The sequence below is a fragment of the Schistocerca piceifrons genome, chromosome 9, assembly GCF_021461385.2.
Source record: "Schistocerca piceifrons isolate TAMUIC-IGC-003096 chromosome 9, iqSchPice1.1, whole genome shotgun sequence".
NCBI lineage: Eukaryota > Metazoa > Arthropoda > Insecta > Orthoptera > Acrididae > Schistocerca > Schistocerca piceifrons.
Genome location: NC_060146.1, coordinates 47,341,607 through 47,365,529, shown reverse-complemented (window position 1 = coordinate 47,365,529; position 23,923 = coordinate 47,341,607). Strand labels below are relative to the sequence as shown.

Below are 23,923 nucleotides of genomic sequence, written 5' to 3'. Positions count from 1 at the left end.
ATGAAATACGAAATGCTTTCCTTTTTTGTATACAAAACTGCTTTATTTAAGAAAGTGAAAGACTTTTCTCTTGTACAAAATATCACAAACGATAATGGAGAAAGGTGAATTAAGGCTCGAAGAATATGGTTGATGTTGAAATAACATGATAGTGAATGAAGTGAATATAAATTTATGAACAATATGACTTGGTGAGCAGCATCGATTCCTTGGGAATATCGTACTAGGTGGAAAGCTGCTTCCATCTCGGCGCGAGATCTGAAGCCCATTCCACACCAGCCAAAATTGGACATTGGGGAGATAGCTCAACACTCCCATCCGGAGGCATCTCCATACTTCGGCGTAGAGGACGTCTTCCTGTGTTTTGATTGGCATCGTGCTTTCTTCACTTCTTCCCTCGGGAGCCTTGTATGCTTTGGACTGGTGTCACTTGTGCCAGGTTCTAGTGCTTGTAGTAGCTCTTGTAGCCACCGCCGTAACCACCTCCGTAGCTGGAGGAGAGGCTACCAGAGTACAGGCTGCCACCGCTGAGGCCTCCGGCGATGCTGGGGACGTAGGTTCCCTTCAGGACTCCTCCCGAGAGCCCCGAAGAGATCAGTCCACCAGACGAGCCACCATATCCGTAGGATCCACCATATCCGTACGAACCGCCGTATCCTCCGCCGTACCCGCCACCGATCAGACCACCGCCCAGGGAGCCAGAGGAGATGATGCTGCCGCCTCCCAGTCCTCCTCCGAGACCTCCTCCGAGCCCTCCTCCGAGACCACCTCCAGAAATAATGCCACCAGAGGAGATTCCACTACCGATTCCGATGCTGGAGATTCCGGTTGAGACCGGTACGGGAACGGGGTGGGGGACGGGCACACGGACCGGGTAGGGCTGGGGGACTCCGACGGGGACGGGGTGGGGAACGCGGACCGGGTAAGGCTGGGGCACGGGGACGGGCACGGGCCTGTTAACGGGCACGGGCACGGGGCGGGGGACTTCCACAGGGTAGGGTCGGGGCACGGAGACTGGGACGGGGTGGGGAACTCGCACAGGGTACGGCTGGGGCACGGGCACCGGGCGGTTTACTGGGACAGGTACCGGCTGGGGCACTGGGTACGGGCGGTTGACTGTCACCGGGACGGGGACTGGCTGCGGTACCCTCACGGTCTGCACGACGGTCTGCGTAGGGGCGACAGCGACAGAGGCAATACCGCCAGATCCCAGTCCGATTCCCCCGGCTCCGCCTCCGAGACCACCGGCGCCGAGTCCAATTCCGGAGCCCAGTCCAATTCCAGAGCCGAGTCCAATTCCGGAGCCGAGGCCAATTCCGCCAGAGCTCAAGCCGATTCCTCCGGAGCCGAGACCGATGGATCCAGATGACAGTCCGATTCCTCCTCCGTAGCCGCCGCCGTAGCCGCCGCCGTAGCCGCCGCCGTAGCCGTAACCTCCTCCGTAGCCACCGCCGTAGCCATAGGACCCGCCGTAGCTGGACAAACCGCCGCCGATGCCGCCGGACAGACCCCCAGACAGTCCTCCGTAGCTGCTGCCCAGACCGATGCCTCCTCCGCCGATGTAGCTGTGTTCGCCGGTGAAGATCCCCCGCTTGTCCTTCTTGGCTGGCGCCTCACCAGCGCTCGTGTCGCCTGCCCATGCCGACGACAGGAGCACTGCGGCCAGGTATACCTGAGAGAAACAGTTCAACTGAGTGACTACCTGGTAAGCTTAGAGTCCTTGGAAAACAGTGAAATTTTGTCGCGAGACAGTGGTTGGGTATGCCGGCCAGGGTGGCCGAGCGGTTCTAGGCGCTACAGTCTGGAGCCGCGCGACCGCTTCTGTCGCAGCTTCGAATCCTGCTTCAGGCATGGATGTGTGTGATGTCTTTAGGTTAGTTAGGTTTAAGTAGTTCTAAGTTCTAGGAGACTGATGACCTCATATGTTAAGTCCTATAGTGCTCAGAGCCAACCCAGTGGTTGGGTTTATCATTTTATATACAATCACAGAAAATCTTTTATGCTGTTAATCGGTGTGAACCACCATTAGAACGAATGAAAGCAGCATCATAAGGACACTAAGTCTGAAAAAGCGTTACAATGTGACTGTCTGAAGCTAACTGCAATTGTTGAGAAAATATTAGTTAACTGTATAGGGTATAAGCGGTTAGCTACCTAAAGGAATCTGTCTCCCTCTAGTGGACCGTGTGCTCTTCTAACAGTTCCTGGCTGATTAAGACTTCTGTCCTGCTCTGGGCCTCGGACCCGTAGTTTTGCCTTACACAGTTCAGTGTTGAAACTGCGATGGAGGGCCCTGAGTCCCGACTGTGTAACTCGTCCTGTAAGAGCATTTCGACGGACGCCAAGTGTAAGGGTTGGGTTGTCTGGGGAAGGAGACCAGACAGCGGCCGGCCGAGGTGCCTGAGCGGTTCTAGGCGCTACACTTTGTAACAGCGCGACCGCTACGGTCGCAGGTTCGAATCCTGCTTCGGGCACGGTGTGCGTGACGTCCTTAGGTTAGTTCGGTTTAATAAGTTCTAAGTTCCAGGGGACTGATGACCTCAGAAGCTAAGTCCCAGAGTGCTCAGAGCCATTCGAACCAGACAGCGAGGTCATCAGTCTCAGCGGAGTAGGGAAGGATGGGGAAGGAAGTCGGCCGTGTCCTTTTAGACGAACCATCCAGGCATCTGCCTGGAGTGATTTAGGGAAATCACGGAAAACCTAAATCAGGATGGCAGGACGCGGGATTGAACCGTCGTCCTCCCGAATGCCAGTCCAGTGCCAAACCAATGCGCCACCTTGCTCAGTCAAGCAAAATGGTGTAAAGACCAAGGGACTTGCTGGGATTCCGGGAAATGATATAGCTGGCTAAACTGGTAAAGACTGGAAGGAAATGGAATACAAGAGTGATGCACTCCAGTGGATGATTAAACTGCAAAATTCAGACACATGGCCTAAACCCAATGGAACAATGCGTGGGAAAGCCTAAATCTAATGGAATCCGTTCCGTTCGAGTGTGTGTGTGTGAGTGTGTGTGTGGATGTGTGGTGTGCCTGTTTGGTATTATTAGAAACCTGTTGGTTAACGTAAGAGGCCACAGTATTTAATTATTTGTTATTAATCAAGGGTGTTGTGTGTAGTTGTTACGTGGCGAAGAAGGCATTAGGATAATATAGAAGAAGGCAGACTACAGCTCAACTCAGTCGAAAGACAGATGACTTAAAAACGTTAGAAAGTCGCGAAAGAGTGAGACCACCGACCATCAAACGCAACATTCGATATTTCGGAAAGAAAATATGTTGTGTGCTACACTGACCGTGAGTTGCTTAGTAGTGCAATGGCTTAACGTCAGTGTCAAGAGAACAGGCCAAGACGGCAAAACATTTTATTCAGTGCTTCCTGTAGTTGCAAAACCGGTTGCGATGACGTAATATGCATTTAACCACAGTAGCGATAGACACAACGGTAATTCCTGAGAAAGAGTGGCAGCTGAGTGCTAGTAACGGTTAAACCTTCACGTACTGCTTGACAGCATCGGGCCACTGGAGAACTGAAATTCCTAACAGGTGCCTGCAATCCATAAACTCGTTGTGAAATGTATGAAAGAACGCGGCGCGTACAAACTGGTGCAATTAGAACTTCACAAAAAACTTGATCAGACTAGAAGGCCGTTTCCTGTGCTGATATAGAAATATTGCGTGCGGAAGAAAAAGAAATAATACAAATGGCCAAGTAGCGTTACTCTGCAAGGTACAACATGAAAAGATCGCTTTTGCTTGCACTGTATCTTGTGCATTTACGGATTACAAGCTCTTCGTATGCTAGAGAAAGAAACAGGGAAGTATTAATAATATCGTAATATTCAATAAGAAAATGTAACAGGCAGTGGCCCTATTGCTTAGGGAACTACAGTTTGCAAGTTTACTAATGCGAAAACGTCGAGTAATCACCGTCGTCGTTCATAAATGGTTACAAAAGAGGTAGTCTATTTTATATGAACTATACGTCCTTCTCCACTTATGATTTTTGCAACTTGAATGGATGCCATTAGAACATAGCATTGAGTGTATTTGCTCCATGTATACTTCGGATAGTTATGGATGAACACGGAGCAAAAAAAAAGAAAAAGAAAAAAAATCCCATGAGCAATGTTCAGCTAACTGTGCTGGAGTGAAGGCGAGGAAATTGTGTTTATTGTGTTCCATGCCTAAAATGAAATCTTCAGGAACGACAGTTATCCCAATGTTGTGAGCTGCCTGTGTTTTGAAATGCAGTCGAACAGAAAAACTACAAAAAATCGTAGCGTAGAGTAGACTAGAAAGAACAGAAGCTAGATACAACAAATATTGTAGCTGAATAAGTAAAAGGAGTGAAACCTGTGATATGAACACTAACGAAAGGAATGTGAAAAAGGGAAAGACTACTTGAAACTTGTATTCTCGACTAACTCAGGTCGGTTTGTGATCTCAGCAACAGGATTGGCGGCTTGAAGCAAAATAACATATTGAGCAGAGAGGTTTATTAGGTTTCTCTGGGGAAAAAGCAACTTGAGTTCTAAGAATTTGGACTGAAGGTAGCGCCTCAAAGTACTATAATATGAGAGACCTTCTTCCTCTTCCCTTTCAGGCACGACTACTATGACAAGGTTGGTGACCGGTTGAGAGTTAAGAGTTCTGTAATCCTCTAAACAGCCTTGCATGACTAGCGAAATGATTTCGGTTCTAGATGTTTTAAACAGGTAACTAATAATTCCTTCGCCTTACTTATCCCACTGTCCTACTGTCTTTATAATGCTAAACCTACTCCTTTAATTGAAAAGAAGAGGTTGGAGAAAAACCGAATGAACATCATCTTGGAATTTCTCTGCAGATATGCAATAACTATGTGGTTCTTCTGAAAAACCGCTTCACACAACAAGCGACCGATGTCCTCGAGGAGTTAGCTGGGATCGACTACGATTCTATCCATCGGCTTCGGACGTGAAGCTACAGAGAAATGACATCGTCCTATGACTGTTTATTGTTCCAACAGAACCTCTGCTTCGGCACGTGTAGAAGGCATTAAGCAGGTATCTCAAGGACGATCAACTGAAGTGGGGGATGTGCAATAACTAGAGGATGAACTTGAGTGTTCCTATGGTGCTGAGGAAGATCATCCCATTTGCTGCTTCGCTATTATTGTGATTCCTCAATCACTGACGACGAACCCTTTCGTAGACATACAAAATGCAAGAAAATTCACAAAGAACCTTATGTTTGTCCCTCAGAGGATGCTTAGGGTTAGCGGTTATAAGCATAAAAAACAAATAAAATCATATTTGCAGTGAATAAAGTGGATTAAAGTGTTTAGTTAGATGAATGACGTCTCCTGCCAGTAGCCCATTGTTTGTCTGAAAACAGTTTATTACTTCGACGAAACGTGTGCCTTCCTCCAGTAACAAATCAATAAACAGAGTGCATTTAGGTCTGTACTTTAAGCGTGTGATTTTCTTTGATGTTCCTGATGGAATGAGGGCCTATGTTTTTAAAGGACATCATGTTCGCGTTTGACTGTAAAAATTATTTACTCATAAAATCTACTATTGCTATTTCTGTAAATATCCGACTTTTACCACATGTTCAAACACAACCTTCGCCGTACTCTAGTTCATAAAGGCCACACAGTCGAAACTGCAATAGTGGGTTTAAAGAAAAAAAACTTTTAGACTCAAAGGCGACGATGATGTCCTTTAGAAAAGTGACTGTGAATCCCAGCTAGGAGAAGTTAAAGGTTCCACTGGCTGCCTTACTCTTTCATTTTCGTGTCACCCCAAACATCTTTCCTTGTCATCCCAAACGGACAGACACCTCGGGTACTTCCTTAAAGAGAGTAGATTCAGTCGCAAAGAAATGTTCGACTATCAGTGGGAAGCAGTACACAAAATGAAATGTGTCGTTTTTACAATTACAGAAGTGAACAGAAAGTTTGACACTTCCGTTTCAGCCATTAGATGGCTGAAATTCCACCTGTGAAGACACATATTAGGCAATGCTGCAGCGAATTTCCTTATCATCCAATAGGGATGAAGGGGGCCAAAATAATACGATTTGAGGTTAAGGTTCAACACCGTGCCAAGTGCAAAGCACGAACTCAAGAACATCCTCCTTTCGAAGACACCATCCGAGTATTCGCTTTAAGTATTCGTAAGAGATTCAAAAAATAAAACTAAAATCTGGCTGGCCAGATGAGTATTTGAAATGCAGTCGTCTCTGATCCACCTCCCCTGATGCCTGGAGACGAGGGAGCCCTAAAAAACCGAGTGCCCAGTAACAGTGTTGTGGAGGACAAGAAGCTGGTGAGCCCTCAAGTGCTGGAGGTAGAACTCACCAGAGCAGTTGTCCTCATGCTGCCTGGATGCTGCTGCTGCTGAGAGAGGAACCCAACTGATGACTCTGGACGGCAAGCCCACCAGTATATATACCCCCACTCGTCATCTGCCTCTCCAGAGGCTAGAGAGAGGTGAAAGAGCAGCAGATCGCCCTCCACCGGACGTCGTAACACACCTCTCTCCCTCTCTCTCTAAACCCCCCTCCCTCCCTCTCCTCACGGTAGTTACCACACGAGAGGAACGTCGCGTCCAAAGCACGCCGTGTGGCTGTGGCGAAAACGCGGTCGGCGACGGAGTAGGCTGGTGGGGGAGTCACTCAGAGGTGCGTCGCCGAACCAGTCCAGCCTCGTCGCCCAATTAAGAACGGTTTGGCGGGGCTGCAGGCACATTGGACAGAAATTACCGGATGATCAAAAAGTCTGTATAAATTTGAAAACTTAATAAACCACGGAATAATGCAGATAGAGAGGTAAAAACTGACACACATGCTTGGAATGACGTGGGGTTTTATTAGCACCAAAACAAAAAACAAAACAAAAAAAAGTATTGCTAGACGAATGAAAGACCTCTTCCACGCGTCGTTTGGTCATGATCGTGTGCTCAGCCGCCAATTTCGTCATGCTTGGCCTCGCAGGTCCTCAGACCTCAGTCCGTGCGATTATTGGCTTTGGGGTTCCCTGAAGTCGCAAGTGCTGTTCACAACATTATTCCTCGACTACAGCTAATGTTGAGAAATGATGGTGGACATATTGAGCATTTCCTGTAAAGAACATCATCTTTGCTTTGTCTTGCTTTGTTGTGTTACTTAAAATCCGTCTTGATTGCAATTTTTTTTTTAAATTCATATGACCGGTTTCGGTTCATTCAGAACCATCTTCAGATCTGATATTTCAGTTACAGGTGTAACCCATCCAAATCCAGAAACTTTCACATGCTACGTCACAAGGTGTTACTCCTGTAACTGAAATATTAGATCTGAAGATGGTTCAGAATGAACCGAAACCGGTCATATGAATTAAAAAAATAATTTTTTTTGCAATCAAGACGGATTTTAAGTAACATTATAAAATCACTGATTGCTGTTATCCCATAAGACTTTATGTCTGTTTTTGCAAAGTTACTTTGTTGTGCTAATTATTGCTATTCTGATCAGATGAAGCGCCATCTGTCGGAAATTTTTTGAACTTTTGTATATTTTTGGTTCTAATAAAACCCCATGTCATTCCAAGCATGTGTGTCAATTTGTACCTCTCTATCTACATTATTCCGTGATTTATTCAGTTTTCACTGGCCGGTGTTTTGATGTGTGTTATGTTCTTAGGTTAATTAGGTTTACGTAGTTCTAAGTTCTAGGGGACTGATGACCTCAGAAATTGAGTCCCATAGTGCTCAGAGCCATTTGAACCAGTTTTTTTAAATTCAGTTTTCAAATTTATACTGATTTTTTGATCACCCGGTATATTGAAAAATAGGATTTTTTAGCCAAACCAACCTGCTTTCTGAAACCAACCTGCTTTCTGAAAAAAAGCCTGGCATTACTAAACACCTCTCAAGCCAAAAATTTGTAACCATTGCCCACCACGAAATCGAATGCTAATAAAAACCCCATGTCATTCCAAACAAGTGTGTCAATTTTTACCTCTCTATCTACATTATTCCGCGGTTTATTAAGTTTTCAAATTTATACTGACTTTTTGATCACTCTGTAGTTTCACTGTCCTTCTACCTCTTTCCGTAGATGCTCACGACAGCAGTATGTGAAAAGTCGACCAGCTTCGCCATTTAGTTCACAGGCTATGCGTAATGATAACCTGCCCTTTGTCAAAGTCGCTTATCTCAATGGATTTCTCCATTTGCAGCCCATATCTTCGCTACGGTGATGTTTTGGCAAAGATGTCACGTGCTGAAAATGCCACCAGGCGGCATCCAACGTTGCAATGGGCAGTGGTAATAATGTTTTGGCTTGTCTGTGTATGTGATATTGCCACAACTTTCTGGGGATCTAGTCCCTTCATGACGCGTAATTTTGACATGTACGTTTCTGCGTTTGTAGCTATTGCTGTTACACTGTCTTCAGGTTATATGTACGTCTGGAGAAGACGGGCTTACATCCATCGAAACCGTGGTCAAAAGTTGGATAAACCCCCCTTTTCTTGCAACTGTTTGGCTGTTTCGATTTCATTCACTAACACTATGGGGAAATTCACTGAAATGTACAGGGAAGGACACTGGTCGACGTATGCTACCCTAAATAACTCTATCTTGCTAAAAATTTCGCTGCGTGCCTCGTGGAGAATACGTTAGCGTCGATGTTTGTAGTGTTGGTGGTCGCTGCCACCAGCTAACATTTGTTTGTAAGTATTCATCATTCCTAGAAGCTTCTCAAAATTTATTGTATTTGTAACATATGAATATGACCGCCCAGTTGGCCGTGCGGTCTAACGCACGGCTTTCCGGGTGGGAAGGAGCGCCTGGTCCCCGGCATGAATCCGCCCGACGGATTTGTGTCGAGGTCCGGTGAACTGGCCAGTCTGCGGATGGTTTTTAGGCGGTTTTCCATCATCTGCCTCAGCGAATGCGGGCTGGCTCCCCTTATTCCGCCTCGGTTACACTATGACATTGCTGCTCAGGTTCGAATCCTGCCTCGGGCATGGATGTGTGTGATGTCCTTAGGTTGGTTAGGTTTAAGTAGTTCTAAGTTCTATGGGACTGATGACCACAGATGTTAAGTCCCATAGTACTCAGAGCCATTTGAACCATTTTTTTGTGGATTGCTGCGCAAACAAGTTCTCCACGTACGCGTACACCACCATTACTCTACCACGCAAACATAGGGGTTACAATCGTTTGGTGTGAGACGTTCCCTGGGGGTCCACCGGGGGCCGAACCGCACAATAACTCTGGGTTCGGTGTGTGGCGGCGGAGAGGTGAATTGGACTTGCAATAGCAATCACAGAGCTCCACTGGGCGCGCCAATCATCCAAGACACTGGAGAATGCGGTCGCCGCTCACACAGAGGTGATAGTCTCAACTTAATGTCCACACGTCACTCGAACCACAGAGCTCTGCTTTCTGTCGGCAGCTAAACGACTTGCCGGCCGGAGTGGCCGAGCGGTTCTAGGCGCTACAGTCTGGAACCGCGCGACCGCTACGGTCGCAGGTTCGAATCTTGCCTCGGGCGTGGATGTGTGTGATGTCCTTAGGTTAGTTAGGTTTTAGTAGTTCTAAGTTCTAGGGGACTGATGACCTCAGAAGTTAAGTTCCATAGTGCTCAGAGCCATTTTTAACTAAACGACTTTCCTTCACCGTCATGCGCGTGCCTCTAAATACACTGCGCTAGGGCACTGACTGCCCTCTCACGGGGCTTAGGGACTTCGTCGATCCCGCAGTCATCAAAGAAAGCGCGGCAGCTCCTGATACTCTCGCGTCCGTCGGCCGTCGTAATTTAATATATTATTATTGTTATTATGTTCATTGTTGCCGACGTACGTGGTGGGCCTTAATAAACACGATGTTTCATTCAATTTTGATTTACGATTAAATGCTTTTGTCAAGTCCTCCTTTTTAACGATATTAATCTTAAATTATTTGTTACGTTAATGAATGTTAGTCGCTGAATCTTAACACATGAGCATATAAGTTGAACAATGGAATAAACTTTTCATATTAAATTCGTCGCCTAGTCAGTTCACTTTAAAGCAAAAAATCTTTAGTTATTAATTACAATTGCGGCCCACACACGCGCGAGAGTAATTTTTCTTACCTCCCTTAACCATTGCATTGTAGTCGGAGTCCTGGCCCCGGCTCTCGGCTGTGGAACTGAAAATAAGATCCTTAAAGCTTCGTATTTTCTGCAACGTCGGGCGGCTGTGGAGAATGATGTATATTATGTTAACAGCGGGGGAGTTTTTGCTTCTGCTAAATAAGATAATATCGCCACGTAATGGCGTCGTTGGTTGCATCGGCCGCTGCGATTGTTGAACTGTAAATTACTCGAATGCAGGTTAATTCAAAGGAAGGCGGACATGGCATCGGGATCACATCTTACATATTAAACGTGAACAATGATATTAAATCAATATATTATCTGCTTAACTAGTGCAAATATGCTTACATTTGCCAGCACTCGCAAGATGTCCGTCTACGCGCAACCAAGACAAGAGAAGAAGTGGAGACGACGAACAAATTAACAAAAGAGCGTATCTTATCGTCTCTTTAGATCATTTTGTTATATTTCTTTGCACCCGAAACTTACACAGAGAAATTATTATTTTACGGGTACATGTTAAAAATATATATTATTCAATTTTTAAGTGTCTCTTCTTTATAAATACTGTTTTTTAAGTCTTTTCGTATTATTTCACTGGGGACGCTATAATACACACTGGCGCCAAGAAAGTAGAACACGCACACTTCAGAAAATTTTTGTACAGAGGCTACATTACATGACATTTATGTCTCTGGATATAAATGAGAAACATGGTCGAGTCAAAAACTTAAGAAATATGTAACATGGGCATTCAGCATTGTATTAATCGCTCAGTCAACAACAGGAGCATACAGGTACGATACAAGAGGTTAGAAAGTTAAGTCAAAGACCATACAAAGAAAGACAATAAAAGCACAGAGTAAGATGCAACAATATGTAGTACTTAAGGGGTAGGACATTTTGTAGCCTAATATTTTTGCTGATTTAAAATGTTCCTTAGATACTGTATTTTCAAGATTCATTCATGTAATGATTTCATAAATGTTAAAATGTTTCCGCGATTTACTGGTTGGGGGTATGGTGCATTCGAGCCAAAGACCTTGTAAAAAATAACTAGACTCACTGATGGCGCTGCAGTCGCGGGATAGTTTGAACCTTCGGCTGGACGCCATTATAGTGGTTGTAGTCTGAGTGTTGTGTAGTATTGTTGTTTATGAAGACCCTGATTCAACGTTGTATATTTGTTGGGGCGTACATACAGTATTTGTTACTCGTAATTCTACTGTCTGTACATTCCAATCAAAAGAAGTACAATGGTGAAGAGTTGTGCAGCGATTAATTGTACAAATAAATTCGAGAAAGGAACGAATATTACATTTCACAGGTATGTGAATATTTTAAGTTGTTTTGTATGTCAGTGCGCTTGCTTAATAAATGTTTTTGTAACACGGTATTAGCATAATGTCTGTGCATCTATTTGCAGGTTTCCTTTCTCAAAACCACAGCTGTTACAAAAATGGTTACACGCTGTGAGGAAGCAAGATTTCCGACTGACAGAATACCATTTTACATGTTCTGATCATTTTGAAGAAAGTTGGCTTATCGGTAGTGTTTTCATGGTCTAGGTTAGGTTGAAACTTGATAATTTGGTCGTGAGTTGCCAAAGCACTATGCCGTATATAACGCACTTCTCGTCATAAAATCTGAAGCAAGGTAGTGTCAGAAAATATCTATTAATATAGTGGGCCAATCTTCGAGTACTTTGATGCATTTTGCGTACATCTATCGTAAACGAACTACGAAAAATGCTAGGGGTCCAGTACATAACTTTTAGCTACAGCAGATTCCATGTAGTACGTAAGATAATTTCATAAACAGTGACTAGTTGCTGTTTGTTCATAAATTAAAAAGTATATTGTAGTAACGTATTTAAATGAGGCATTATGATTGCGACCGAACTCAAGGGAAGGCATTTTGTAACCAAAAGCGATGTATAGACATTCGAACTCCGCGCGTCAGTTTACCACTCTAATGGCCGCCGGCCAGCTATTCAATTTGTCTTCTCTTCACAGTCGACCACTCGTGCGGTTGTGGGGGCTTGATTCGAGCACTCGGACGCAACCGTTGTAATACTGTAACAGCTATCGAAGGAGCACACATCCTGTTACTTTCGGGCAGTATCATATACGGCATTAGTATCAATTTAAAATACTACTCAAAGCAAGATTTCAATTCGAAACATAATTCGTTTATGTTAGACAGTCTGAGAACAATTATTTGTTTCGCGTCTGCTTAACTTGTTATTTCGCTTGTTTTTCCATACGAAGTGAAACGTGAATGCTTGAAAATGAAATTTTAATTTCGATTTCTGGCGCTCGTGTTGAAAACTACTCTTTTGTCGAAAACATTGGCTGTCATTGTTCGGTGTCTCCATTTTGTTGAAAACAATTTTTTTAAAAATATTTGTCCTTACTACATTGTACAAATAACAGTTTCGCAGCATGATTGATATTTTGCTATAGACTGAAAATTGTGACGTCCACATCTCCCACTCCACGAAGACCTTTCGTCCATGTCGTTTAATACCCTCCGGGAGCAAGATTTTTAATTAAAAATTACATTATACGATCTAAAAGGGGTACAATGAAGGTCTAAACTCAGTTTCGTATTTTGTTGTTTTTGTCAAGGTAAATCATGAATATCAGTTCCAAAGGGCGGCCGCTGTTGTCGACCGTTTCTAGCCACTTCAGTCCGGAACCACGCGTCTGCTACGGTCGCAGGTTCGAATCCCGCTTCGGACATGGATGTGTGTGATGTCCTTAGGTTAGTTAGGTTTAAGTACTTCTAAGTTCTAGGGGACTGATGACCTCAGCAGTTAAGTCCCTTAGTGCTTAGAGCCATTTGAACCATCATTCCAATATCGAGAATCACCCTCGTCTATCCCCTAAAGCAGTATAAAACTGTGAAAATTTCTATGGTAAACGCAAAAATTTTATATAAATGTATACAGCTTTTTTTCCGTGAGCAAGCACAACGACCGAAAGGTCCAAATGCAGCCATGTAACATAAAACCTTGGCCTACTTGAAACTGAATTTCATTCCCAATGGTTCAGGACTATAATGAACAGAATCAGAATTCCATATCATGATCCAAAGTAACTACATGTAGACACTTGAATTGAAAATATCTGCGTAAGTCCTTAAGGGGACACGGAATAGTCTATCCCCGCAATGTTAATCGATGTCTGATATAGGGAACATTTACTCACAAACTACTGGAGCTACAGAGAGATAATTTTTACTGTATGTGCACTGATACTTTGTTACAATATTGAAACAAAGGCTTTTCGTCAAAATAATTACTTACAGATATATGATATATTTACCTTATAGCAAATTTTTTCCTTTAATTTCACAACATTATCACTTCTAAATCTTTTGCAAATCAAGTAATTCAGATGTTATTGTTTTAGTTTGTACAAGAAACCCATTTGAATATATCATGAAAATTTCATACTTCTACGTTCAATAGTAGCCGAGATAATGTTCCTAGAAGAATTACAAAGTAAATTTACGGTAAACGGAAAAAGAAGATTGAAACACTCGTGATCCAGCTCCCTTCATCCTTCATTATCAACTTCAAGTCTTCTTTTGGAACGCCTTTGCACCTGAGTTGCTGTTTTCATTAATGTCTTGATTATATTGTCTGTATGCCTTAGTCTGTGCTGATCTGAAGTCAACATAACACGTACTTTGTTTGAACCGACAACTTTCCAAGGATCAATATTTCCAAGACTGAAGGTTGCAGTGTATTAATCCCAACCAACCTGTTTTTGGGAGGCGATGGCATATCACACAATTCAAGCCCTCGTTGTTGTTCTGCGTTCTTCCATGAAGACGAATCATCAGAAGACTTGTGTCAGCCAGATCTCTGAAGATGATCTTTATTTCTTCCATAATATCCGCTGGTAGATTGTGGTGATGACTTTATTTTTCTCCTTATTGTATTTATACCAGCACTTTTCACCTTTTTGGCAAAACCGTGTTGTGGATGCTCATCTGTGGCTGTGGTGTGGAAATACAAAGCCCAGAACATGATGCACTACATACGAAAAAAGTCGACACAACAACTTTCGTGTAGTACATTGTTTACAAACAACCCAAAGTCAAAAAAATAAAGGAGTAACATCGTGAAACCAAAAAAATCTCGAACAAACGGCGTATAACAAGGGTTTGGGAAGGGGGGCATTTGAATTCACGTCATGTCCATACTGCCAATACGTTGATGCTCAGCCATGACAGGAGTGTATCACAAAAGCGCTATACCCGATCTCACAAGTCTATGAGAAGTAGTCATAATTCTAGTGGAACCATGTATGACATGAGGAGGGCTTCTGTTAAGTTTGGAGGGCAGGAGACGAGGTACTGGCAGAAGTAAAGCTGTGAGGACGGGGCGTGAGTCGTGCTTGGGTAGCTCAGATGGTAGATCACTTGCCCGCGAATGGCAAAGGTCCCGATTTCGAGTCTCGGTCCGGCACACTTAATCTGCCAGGAAGTTTCATGTATGACATGTCATTTTAAAGAAGAAACTTGGAGGACTCTAATAAGCCAATAAAACGAAAATAAATTTTTTTCTCCCAGAATCTGACCCCGTAACCTCTCAATTTCTTGTAATGAAATATAACAAGTCAAAACCATTCAAAAACATAAATAAGGTCTGCATATTAGGCCTCCTCTATGCCGATACTATGTACAATACGCCTTAGCCAAGTATACGTCCAAAAGAATATATCAGTGAGGCGTGGATATAAGCATTGAAACTGGCTTTGTATTCGTCGCTTTCATTCGACATTGGTTCATGTCATGTATGTATTGCGCCGTCTCCTTACATCCATGATGGCAGTCGGTGATACGGGTGATGGTGTGTGTGTACTGGACATGTGGCTGCCATAGCGCTTATATGGTAAGCTACCTTTTGCAGTTCGACAATTGGCATTTTGTTTGAAACGTCCTCGAAATTCGAACTCAGCACGTTTACCTGCGAAAGGCAATGGTCACGAGGTCGATTCTCGGTTCGTCACGCAGTTTTAATCTGCGAGGAATTTTCAGATTAACGCCCACACATCTCATTCTGGCATTTTGGTTGTTTATAGCGGCATTTATGCTCTTATATTTTCTTTCTCAAGTCTGTCCCGTTCGAAGTGCCTATGAGTGCATTTTTAAAGAGTGTAACTTTTTCTGTCAGACCATGTTTACCCTCGAGGTTAACAGGTCGACCTCACACTGTTCACGCCTCATCCACACAGGTTCTCTCATAGTACTGGATAATTTAGTTAATTTTTCCACCTAACTTGTACAGTTTAATTTTACTCAATTAATACGTATTCTGCTGAGCCGTTAAATCCGTAATGGCTGTCCTAATGTTAATATATTTTGTTTAGTGTCCTACTTGAGCTTCACCAATTATTACAGGAGCGCATGTAGATAAGTGTCCTGAAACCCAGGTAAGGCACATGTATTCACCCCTACAAAGAAACTGTGAAATTACAACTGCAGCGGGTTTGATTCAAAATGAACAATAAAAGTATGCAACACTTCATCTTTTTGTTAGTAGTATAAAGGTCTATCACGCATCCACCTCCTACAACGTAAACACAACACCCTTTCGACTGCAAGATAAAATTTCTAGAACTTCCCTGTTCCTTTTCAAACAATTATTTTTGTATGCAGTTAGTCAGTTTGTGTAGTCGTCCGAAGATCGCAGCACCACACCGAAGATGATAAAGCACATCGATATCTTAGACGTTAACGACGTCTCGCTGGAACCCGCAACAACGACTGGGGCAGGCTGAAGAAGATACACCCTCTTTCAGCACAGCAGCGCCCTCGCACGGAGGTCAATATAGAGCCAAGCAAGGAAACGCTCTACCACAGTTAGTTCCCTCAGCTCAAGCAATCAACGATATCGAGCAGGACTGAAGAGTTTCAAGTCTCAGATGGAAATGTACTTTTGTGAATGTTGACCATTGGACTTCAAGGAAACAGTTTGTTAGTAAGTGCATCAAGTGATGTATTAGTAAGCACTGACACCTCATGAGGCAAGGAATTACATCAACCTAAGTAAATCTTTTTATTCATTCATATGATAAAGAGAGCTAATATTCCGTATGTTGTAGTTCAGATGAACCATTTCCCAGAGAACTCACAGAACTCACAGCTTCGTCTGGTCACAACATCTGGTAGTATAGGATACAAGTTTCTGCTCATGATTTCCTTTTCCACAAATCATATCTACTGTTGCAGACGTATTTTGTCACGAGGATCTTGTACTGACTGTGAGATAAGAGGTTTTGCGAAAGGCACCTTCCATGAGCTAATCTCATCATACTAGGAAAAGAAAGCACTGCACAACTTGTCAATAGTTACATTTGTAAACCTCTGCAAAATTTACACTTTTAGACATCAGCGAACGCTTCTCGCATTGCTCTTCATTCCCTTGTTTCATTTTGATCCATAATTTCGCGGTCAGCAAAATGTTTACTTCGTCTTATGTGATTGAGCTTCCTGTCCTTTGGTAACAACTTAATAACGCTAGTAAATATCGCAGATCTCTTCTAACGCTACATCCTTTATTGGCACATACGTACGTATTTGACATTTGAAGCATACTGTACAAACTTTTGAATTTTAGCCTGTGACACATCACGTCTTGTATCTAAAGTAATTTGCAAGATGCAAACTTAATACTCAGAACCCTTTCGTACACATGACCCGACATCACAACTTGAAGGAGAAATTATTCAATCAAAAATGGCTCAAATGGCTCTGAGCACTATGGGACTCAACATCTGAGGTCATCAGTCCCCTAGAATCTAGAACTACTTAAACCTAACTAACCTAAAGACATCACACACATCCATGCCCGAGGCAGGATTGGAACCTGTGACTGTAGCAGTCGCGCGGTTCCAGACTGAAGCGCCTAGAACCGCTCGGCCACACTGACCGGCGAAATTATTCAGTCAGTCGCTATGTAATTCATTTAACTATTCTACTCACTATCATGGGCCCTAATGATAACTCGGATGTGGATCCCAAAACGCGACAGTCGCCACTCACACACGTGTGGGCTTTTTATTTTCTCATTGAAGTGCTCGTCCTCAAAACGACTCCAAACGAGCTATTGAGCTATGTTCCTCACCGTTTTCCTACAACTTCCTCACCTTTTTCCTACATCTGTTCGTCACTAAACTTCGTATTTCGCCATTTTAGACTCACTGGTGACTACTGTCATCCAAGACAAACTGAAACACGTGAATAAACTATTTAGCTCGAAGAACACTGTATATCCGTCAGAGGGCCGCGCGGGATTAGCCGAGCGGTCTTGGGGCTGCAGTCATGGACTGTGCGGCTGGTCCCGGCGGAGGTACGAGTCCTCTCTCAGGCATGGATGTGTGTTTGTCCTTAGGATAATTTGTGTTAAGTAATTTGTAAGCTTAGGGACTGATGAACTTAGCAGTTGAGTCCCCTGAAATTCACACACATTTTTTTGATATTTGTAAATACTGCTCATTCACTGTTTTTGGTGGTTTATATAGAACATTCTTTCTGCGAAGCAGTGTTTGTACTGATTTGTAGAATGCTTTCAGCTGTCCGATGACATGTAACACTCGAAACTGCGCTGACAATAAATAAAAAGTAAAATAATTTTTAAAGCTGTAAGTTGAAAGGATCATGTTTAGCAATAGGTAATAGATTCTCTCCCACCAAAAAAAGTTGAAAGATGTAAAACAAAATGTAGGTATTTCAATGATACACGAAATCCATTCCTTTTTTGTATACAAAACTGCTTTATTTAAGAAAGTGAAAGACTTTTCTCTTGTACAAAATATCACAAAACAATAATGGAGAAAGGTGAATTAAGGCTCGAAGAATATGGTTGATGTTGAAATAACATGATAGTGAATGAAGTGAATATAAATTTATGAATAATATGACTTGGTGAGCAGCATCGATTCCTTGGGAATATCGTACTAGGTGGAAAGCTGCTTCCATCTCGGCGCGAGATCTGAAGCCCATTCCACACCAGCCAAAATTGGACATTGGGGAGATAGCTCCACACTCCCATCCGGAGGCATCCCCATACTTCGGCGTAGAGGACGTCTTCCTGTGTTTTGATTGGCATCGTGCTTTCTTCACTTCTTCCCTAGGGAGCCTTGTATGCTTTGGACTGGTGTTATTTGTGCCAGGTTCTAGTGCTTGTAGTAGCTCTTGTAGCCACCGCCGTAACCACCTCCGTAGCTGGAGGATAGGCTACCAGAGTACAGGCTGCCACCGCTGAGGCCTCCGGAGATGCTGGGGACGTAGGTTCCCTTCAGGACTCCTCCCGAGAGCCCCGAAGAGATCAGTCCACCAGACGAGCCACCATATCCGTAGGATCCGCCGTATCCGTACGAACCGCCGTATCCTCCGCCGTACCCGCCACCGATCAGACCACCGCCCAGGGAGCCAGAGGAGATGATGCTGCCGCCTCCCAGTCCTCCTCCGAGCCCTCCTCCGAGCCCTCCTCCGAGACCACCTCCAGAGATAATGCCGCCAGAGGAGATTCCACTACCGATTCCGATGCTGGAGATTCCGGTCGAGACTGGCACGGGAACGGGGTGGGGGACGGGCACACGGACCGGGTAGGGCTGGGGGACTCCGACGGGGACGGGGTGGGGAACGCGGACCGGGTAAGGCTGGGGCACGGGGACGGGGACGGGCCTGTTAACGGGCACGGGCACGGGGCGGGGGACTTCCACAGGGTAGGGTCGGGGCACGGAGACCGGGACGGGGTGGGGAACTCGCACAGGGTATGGCTGGGGTACGGGCACCGGGCGGTTTACCGGGACAGGTACCGGCTGGGGCACCGGGTACGGGCGGTTGACGGTCACCGGGACGGGGACCGGCTGCGGTACCCTCACAGTCTGCACGACGGTCTGCGTAGGGGCAACAGCGACAGAGGCAATACCGCCAGATCCCAGTCCGATTCCCCCGGCTCCACCTCCGAGACCACCAGCGCCGAGACCAATTCCGGAACCAAGACCAATTCCGGATCCGAGTCCAATTCCGGAGCCGAGGCCAATTCCGCCAGAGCTCAAGCCGATTCCTCCGGAGCCGAGACCGATGGATCCAGACGACAGTCCAATTCCTCCACCGTAGCCGCCTCCGTAGCCGCCGCCGTAGCCGCCGCCGTAGCCGCCGCCGTAGCCGCCGCCGTAGCCGTAACCTCCTCCGTAGCCACCGCCGTAGCCGTAGGACCCGCCGTAGCTGGAGAGGCCTCCGCCGATGCCACCGGACAGTCCTCCGTAGCTGCTGCCCAGACCAATGCCTCCTCCGCCGATGTAGCTGTGTTCGCCGGTGAAGATCCCCCGTTTGTCCTTCTTGGCTGGCGCCTCACCAGCGCTCGTGTCGCCTGCCCATGCCGACGACAGAAGCACTGCGGCCAAGTATACCTGAGAGATACAGTTCAACTTAGTGACTACCTGGTAAGCTTAGAGTCCTTGCAAAACAGTGAAATTTTGTCACGAGATAGTGATTGGGTTTGCCGGCCAGGGTGACCGAGAGATTCAAGGCGCTACAGTCTGTAAGCACGCGACTGCTACGGTCGCAGGTTCGAATCCTGCTTCGGGCATGGACGTGTGTGATGTCCTTAGGTTAGTTAGGTTTAAGTAGTTCTAAGTTCTTGGGGACTGATGACCTCAGACGTTAAGTCCCATAGTGCTCAGAGCCAAGGCAGTGGTTAGATTTATCATTTCATACACAATCAAAAAAGATCTTTTATGCTGTTAATCAGTATTAACCACCATCAGAATGACTGAAAGTAGCATCAGAAGGACACCAAGTCTGAGAAAGCGTTACACTGTGACTGTCTGATGCTAATTGCAATCGTTGAGACAATGTTAGTTAACAGTATAGGGTATAAGGGTTTAGCTACCTAAAGGAATCTGTCTCCCTCTAGTGGACCGTGTGCTCTTCTAACAGTTCCTGGTCGATTAAGACTTCTGTCCTGCACTGGGCCTCGGACCTGTAATTTTGCCTTCCACAGTCCAGTGATGAAACTGCGATGGAGTGCCTTGAGTGGCGACTGTGTAACTCAGCCTGTAAGAGCATTTCCACGGACGCCAAGGGTAAGGGTTCGGTTGTTTGGGGAAGGAGACCAGACAGCGAGGTCATCGGTCTCATGGGAGCAGGGAAGGACGCGGGATTGAACCGTCGTCCCCCCTAATGCGAGTCCAGTGTCTAACCACTGCGCCACCTCGCTCGGTCAAGGGTAAGCAAGATGGTGTAAAGACCAAGGGACTTGCTAGTGTTCCGGGGAATGATATAGCTGGCTGAACTGGTAAAGACTGCAAGGAAATGGAATACAAGAGTGGTGCATTCCAGCGGATGATTAAACTGCTAAATTCAGTCACATGGCCGCAACCGAATGGAACAATGCGTGGGAAACCCAAAATCTAATCACATCCGTTCCGTTTGAGTGTGTGTGTGGTGTAACTGTTTGGTATTATTAGAAACCTGTTGGTTAACGTAAGAGGCCACAGTGTTTAATTATGTGTTATTAATCAAGGGTGTTGTGTGTAGTTGTTACGTGGTGAAGAAGGCATTAGAATAATATAGAAGAAGGCAGACTACAGCTCAACTCAGTCGAAAGACAGACGACTTAAAAACGTTAGAAAGTCGCGAAAGAGTGAGACCACCGACCATCAAACGCAACATTCGATATTTCGGAAAGAAAATATGTTGTGTGCTACACTGACCGTGAGTTGCTTAGTAGTGCAATGGCTTAACGTCAGTGTCAAGAGAACAGGCCAAGACGGCAAAACATTTTATTCAGTGCTTCCTGTAGTTGCAAAACCGGTCGCGATGACGTAATATGCATTTGACCACAGTAGCGATAGAAACAACGGTAATTCCTGAGAAAGAGTGGCAGCTGAGTGCTAGTAACGGTTAAACCTTCACGTACTGCTTGACAGCATCGGGACACTGGAGAACTGAAATTCCTAACAGGTGCCTGCAATCCATAAACTCGTTCGGAAATGTATGAAAGAACGCGGTGCGTACAAACTGGTGCAATTAGAACTTTACAAAAAAATTTGATCAGACTAGAAGGCCGTTTCCTGTGCTGTTACAGAAATATTGCGTGCGGAAGAAAAAGAAATAATACAAATGGCCAACTAGCATTACTCTGCAAGGTACAACATAAAATGATCGCTATTGCTTGCACACTGTCTTGTGCATTTACGGATTGCAAGCTCTTCGTATGCTAGAGAAAGAAACAGGGAAGTATTAATATTAACTTAATATTCAATAAGAAAATGTAGCTGGCAGTGGCCCTATTGCTTAGGGAACTACAATTTGAAAGTTTAATAATGCGAAAACGTCGAGTAATCGCCTTGCCCGTTCATAAATGGTGATAAAAGAGGTAGTCTATTTACTATGAACTGTAAGTCCACCTCCACTTATGGTCTTTGCAACTTGAATGGATGTCATTGTAACATAGCACTGAGAGTATTTGCTCCATGTATACTTAGGACAGTTTATGGTTAAACAAGGTGCAAACAAAAAATCCCATGAACAATATTAAGCTAATTGGGGCGGAGTGAAGCCGAGGAAATTGTGCTTATTGTGTTCCAAGCCTAAAATGAAATCTTCAGAAACGACAGCTATCCTGATTTTGTGAGTTGCCTGTATTTTGAGATGCAGCCGAGAAAATCGTAGCGTACATTAGATTGTTGAGAACAGAAACTGGATACAACAAGTATTGTAGCTGAATAAGTAAAATAGAGTGAAAACTGTGTTTTGAATACCAACGAAAGGAATGTGTAAAAAGGAAAGACTACTTGAAACTTGTATTCTCGAATAACTCAGATCGGTTTGTGATCTCAGCAACAGGATTGGCGGCTTGAAGCAAAATAACATATTGAGCAGAGAGGTTTATTAGGTTTCTCTGGGGAAAAAAGCAACTTGAGTTCTAAGAATTTGGACTGAAGGTAGCACCTCAAAGTACTATAATATGAGAGACCTTCTTCCTCTTCCCTTTCAGGCACGGCTACTATGACAAGGTTGGTGACCGGTTGAGAGTTAAGAGTTCTGTAATACTCTAAACAGCCTTGCATGACTAGCGAAATGATTTCTGTTCTAGATATTTTAAACAGGTAACTAATAATTCCTTCGCCTTACTGATCCCACTCTCCTACTGTCTTTATAATGCTAAACCTTCTCCTTCATTTGAAAAGAAGAGGTTGGAGAAAGACCGAATGAACAACGTCTTGGAATTCCTCTGTAGATATGCAATAACTATGTGGTTCTTCTGACAAACCGCTACTTACAATAAGCGACCGATGTCCTCATGGAGTTACCTGGGATCGACTACGATTCTATTCAGCGGCTTCGGACGTGGAGCTACTGAGAAATAACATCGTCCTATGACAGTTTATTGTTCCAACAGAATCTCTGCTTCGGCACGTGTAGAAGGCATTAAGCAGGTATCTCAAGGAGTGTTTACTTAGATGAATGATGTCTCCTGCCAGTAGCCCATTATTTGAAAACAGTTTATCGCATCGACGAAACGTGTGCCTTCCTGCTGTTACAAATCAATAAACAGAGTGCATTTAGGTCTGTACTTTAAGCGTGTGATTTTCTTTGATGTTCCTGATGGAATGAGGAACTGTTTTTAAAGGACATCATGCTCGCGTTTGACTGTAAAAATTATTTATTCATAAAATCCACTATTGCTATTTCGGTGTTGCTGACATTGATGTTGATCGCATGTCAAAACTCTATAAATACCTGACCTTTAGCGCATGCTCAAACACAACCTTCCCCGTACTCTACTTCATAATAGCCACACAGTCGAAACTGCAATAGTGGGTTTTATGAAAAAATAACTTTTACATTCAAAGGCAACGATGATGTCATTTGGAAAAGTGACTGTGAATCCCAGCTAGGAGAAGTTAAAGGTTCCATTTGCTGCCTTGTTCTTTCATTTTCGCGTCACCCCAAACATCTTTACTTGTCATCCAGAATGGACAGACACCTCGGGTACTTCCTTAGAGAGAGTGGATTCAGTCACAAAGAAATGTTCGACAATCAGTGGGAAGTAGTGCACAAAATGAAATGTGTCGTTTTTACAATTACAGAAATCATCAGAAAGTTTGACACTTCCGTTTCAGCCATTCGATGGCTGAAATTCCACATGTGAAGACACATATTAGGCAATGCTGCAACGAATTTCCTTATCATCCAAAAGGGATGAAGGGGACCAAAATAATAGGATCCGAGGTTAAGTTTCAACACCATGCCAAGTGCGAAGCATGAACTCAAGAAAATCCCCTTTCGAAGATACCATCCGAGTATTCGCTTTAAGTATTCGTAAGAGATTCATAAAAAACTCAAATCTGGGTATTTGAAACGCAGTCGTCCCTGATCCACCTCCCCTGATGCCTGGAGACGAGGGAGCCCCAAGAAACTGAGTGCCCAGTAACAGTCCAGTGGAGTGGAGGACAAGAAGCGGGCGAGCCCTCAAGTGCCGGAGGTAGAACTCACCAGAGCAGTTGTCCTCATGCTGCCTGGATGCTGCTGCTGCTGAGAGAGGAACCCAACTGATGACTCTGGACGGCAAGCCCACCAGTATATATACCCCTGGTCGTCATCTGCCTCTCTGGAGGCTAGAGAGAGGTAAAGGAGCAGCGGATCGCCCTCCACCGGACGTCGTAACACACCTCTCTCCCCCTCTCTCTCCTCCCCCCTCCCTCCCTCACCTCCCGGTAGTTACCACACGAGATGAACGTCGCGTCCAGAGCACGCCGTGTGGCTGTGGCGAAAACGCG

General features: G+C 44.6%; 1 protein-coding gene across 1 annotated transcript; it reads right to left on the bottom strand.

Moving 5' to 3' along the window:
• Window positions 1–442: 442 nt before the first annotated feature.
• LOC124716688 (elastin-like) lies at window positions 443–23,685 on the bottom strand. The gene is made up of 4 exons (XM_047243228.1): window positions 23,640–23,685; window positions 18,370–19,546; window positions 6,346–6,467; window positions 443–1,672 (listed from the first exon to the last, which is right to left on the bottom strand). The coding sequence occupies exons 1-4, from the start codon at window positions 23,655–23,657 to the stop codon at window positions 443–445; spliced, it is 2,547 nt and encodes an 848-aa protein (XP_047099184.1). The 5' UTR covers window positions 23,658–23,685.
• Window positions 23,686–23,923: the final 238 nt, after the last annotated feature.

Excerpts from the sequence above, each read along its gene's own strand:
- LOC124716688 (XM_047243228.1), bottom strand. Across the intron at positions 6,468-18,369 it reads CGGTGGCAGCCTGTACTCTG|CCTCTGGAGAGGCAGATGAC; the intron begins GTAGCCTATCCT and ends ACCTCTCTCTAG. Across the intron at positions 1,673-6,345 it reads GCATGAGGACAACTGCTCTG|GTATACCTGGCCGCAGTGCT; the intron begins GTGAGTTCTACC and ends TGTTTCTCTCAG.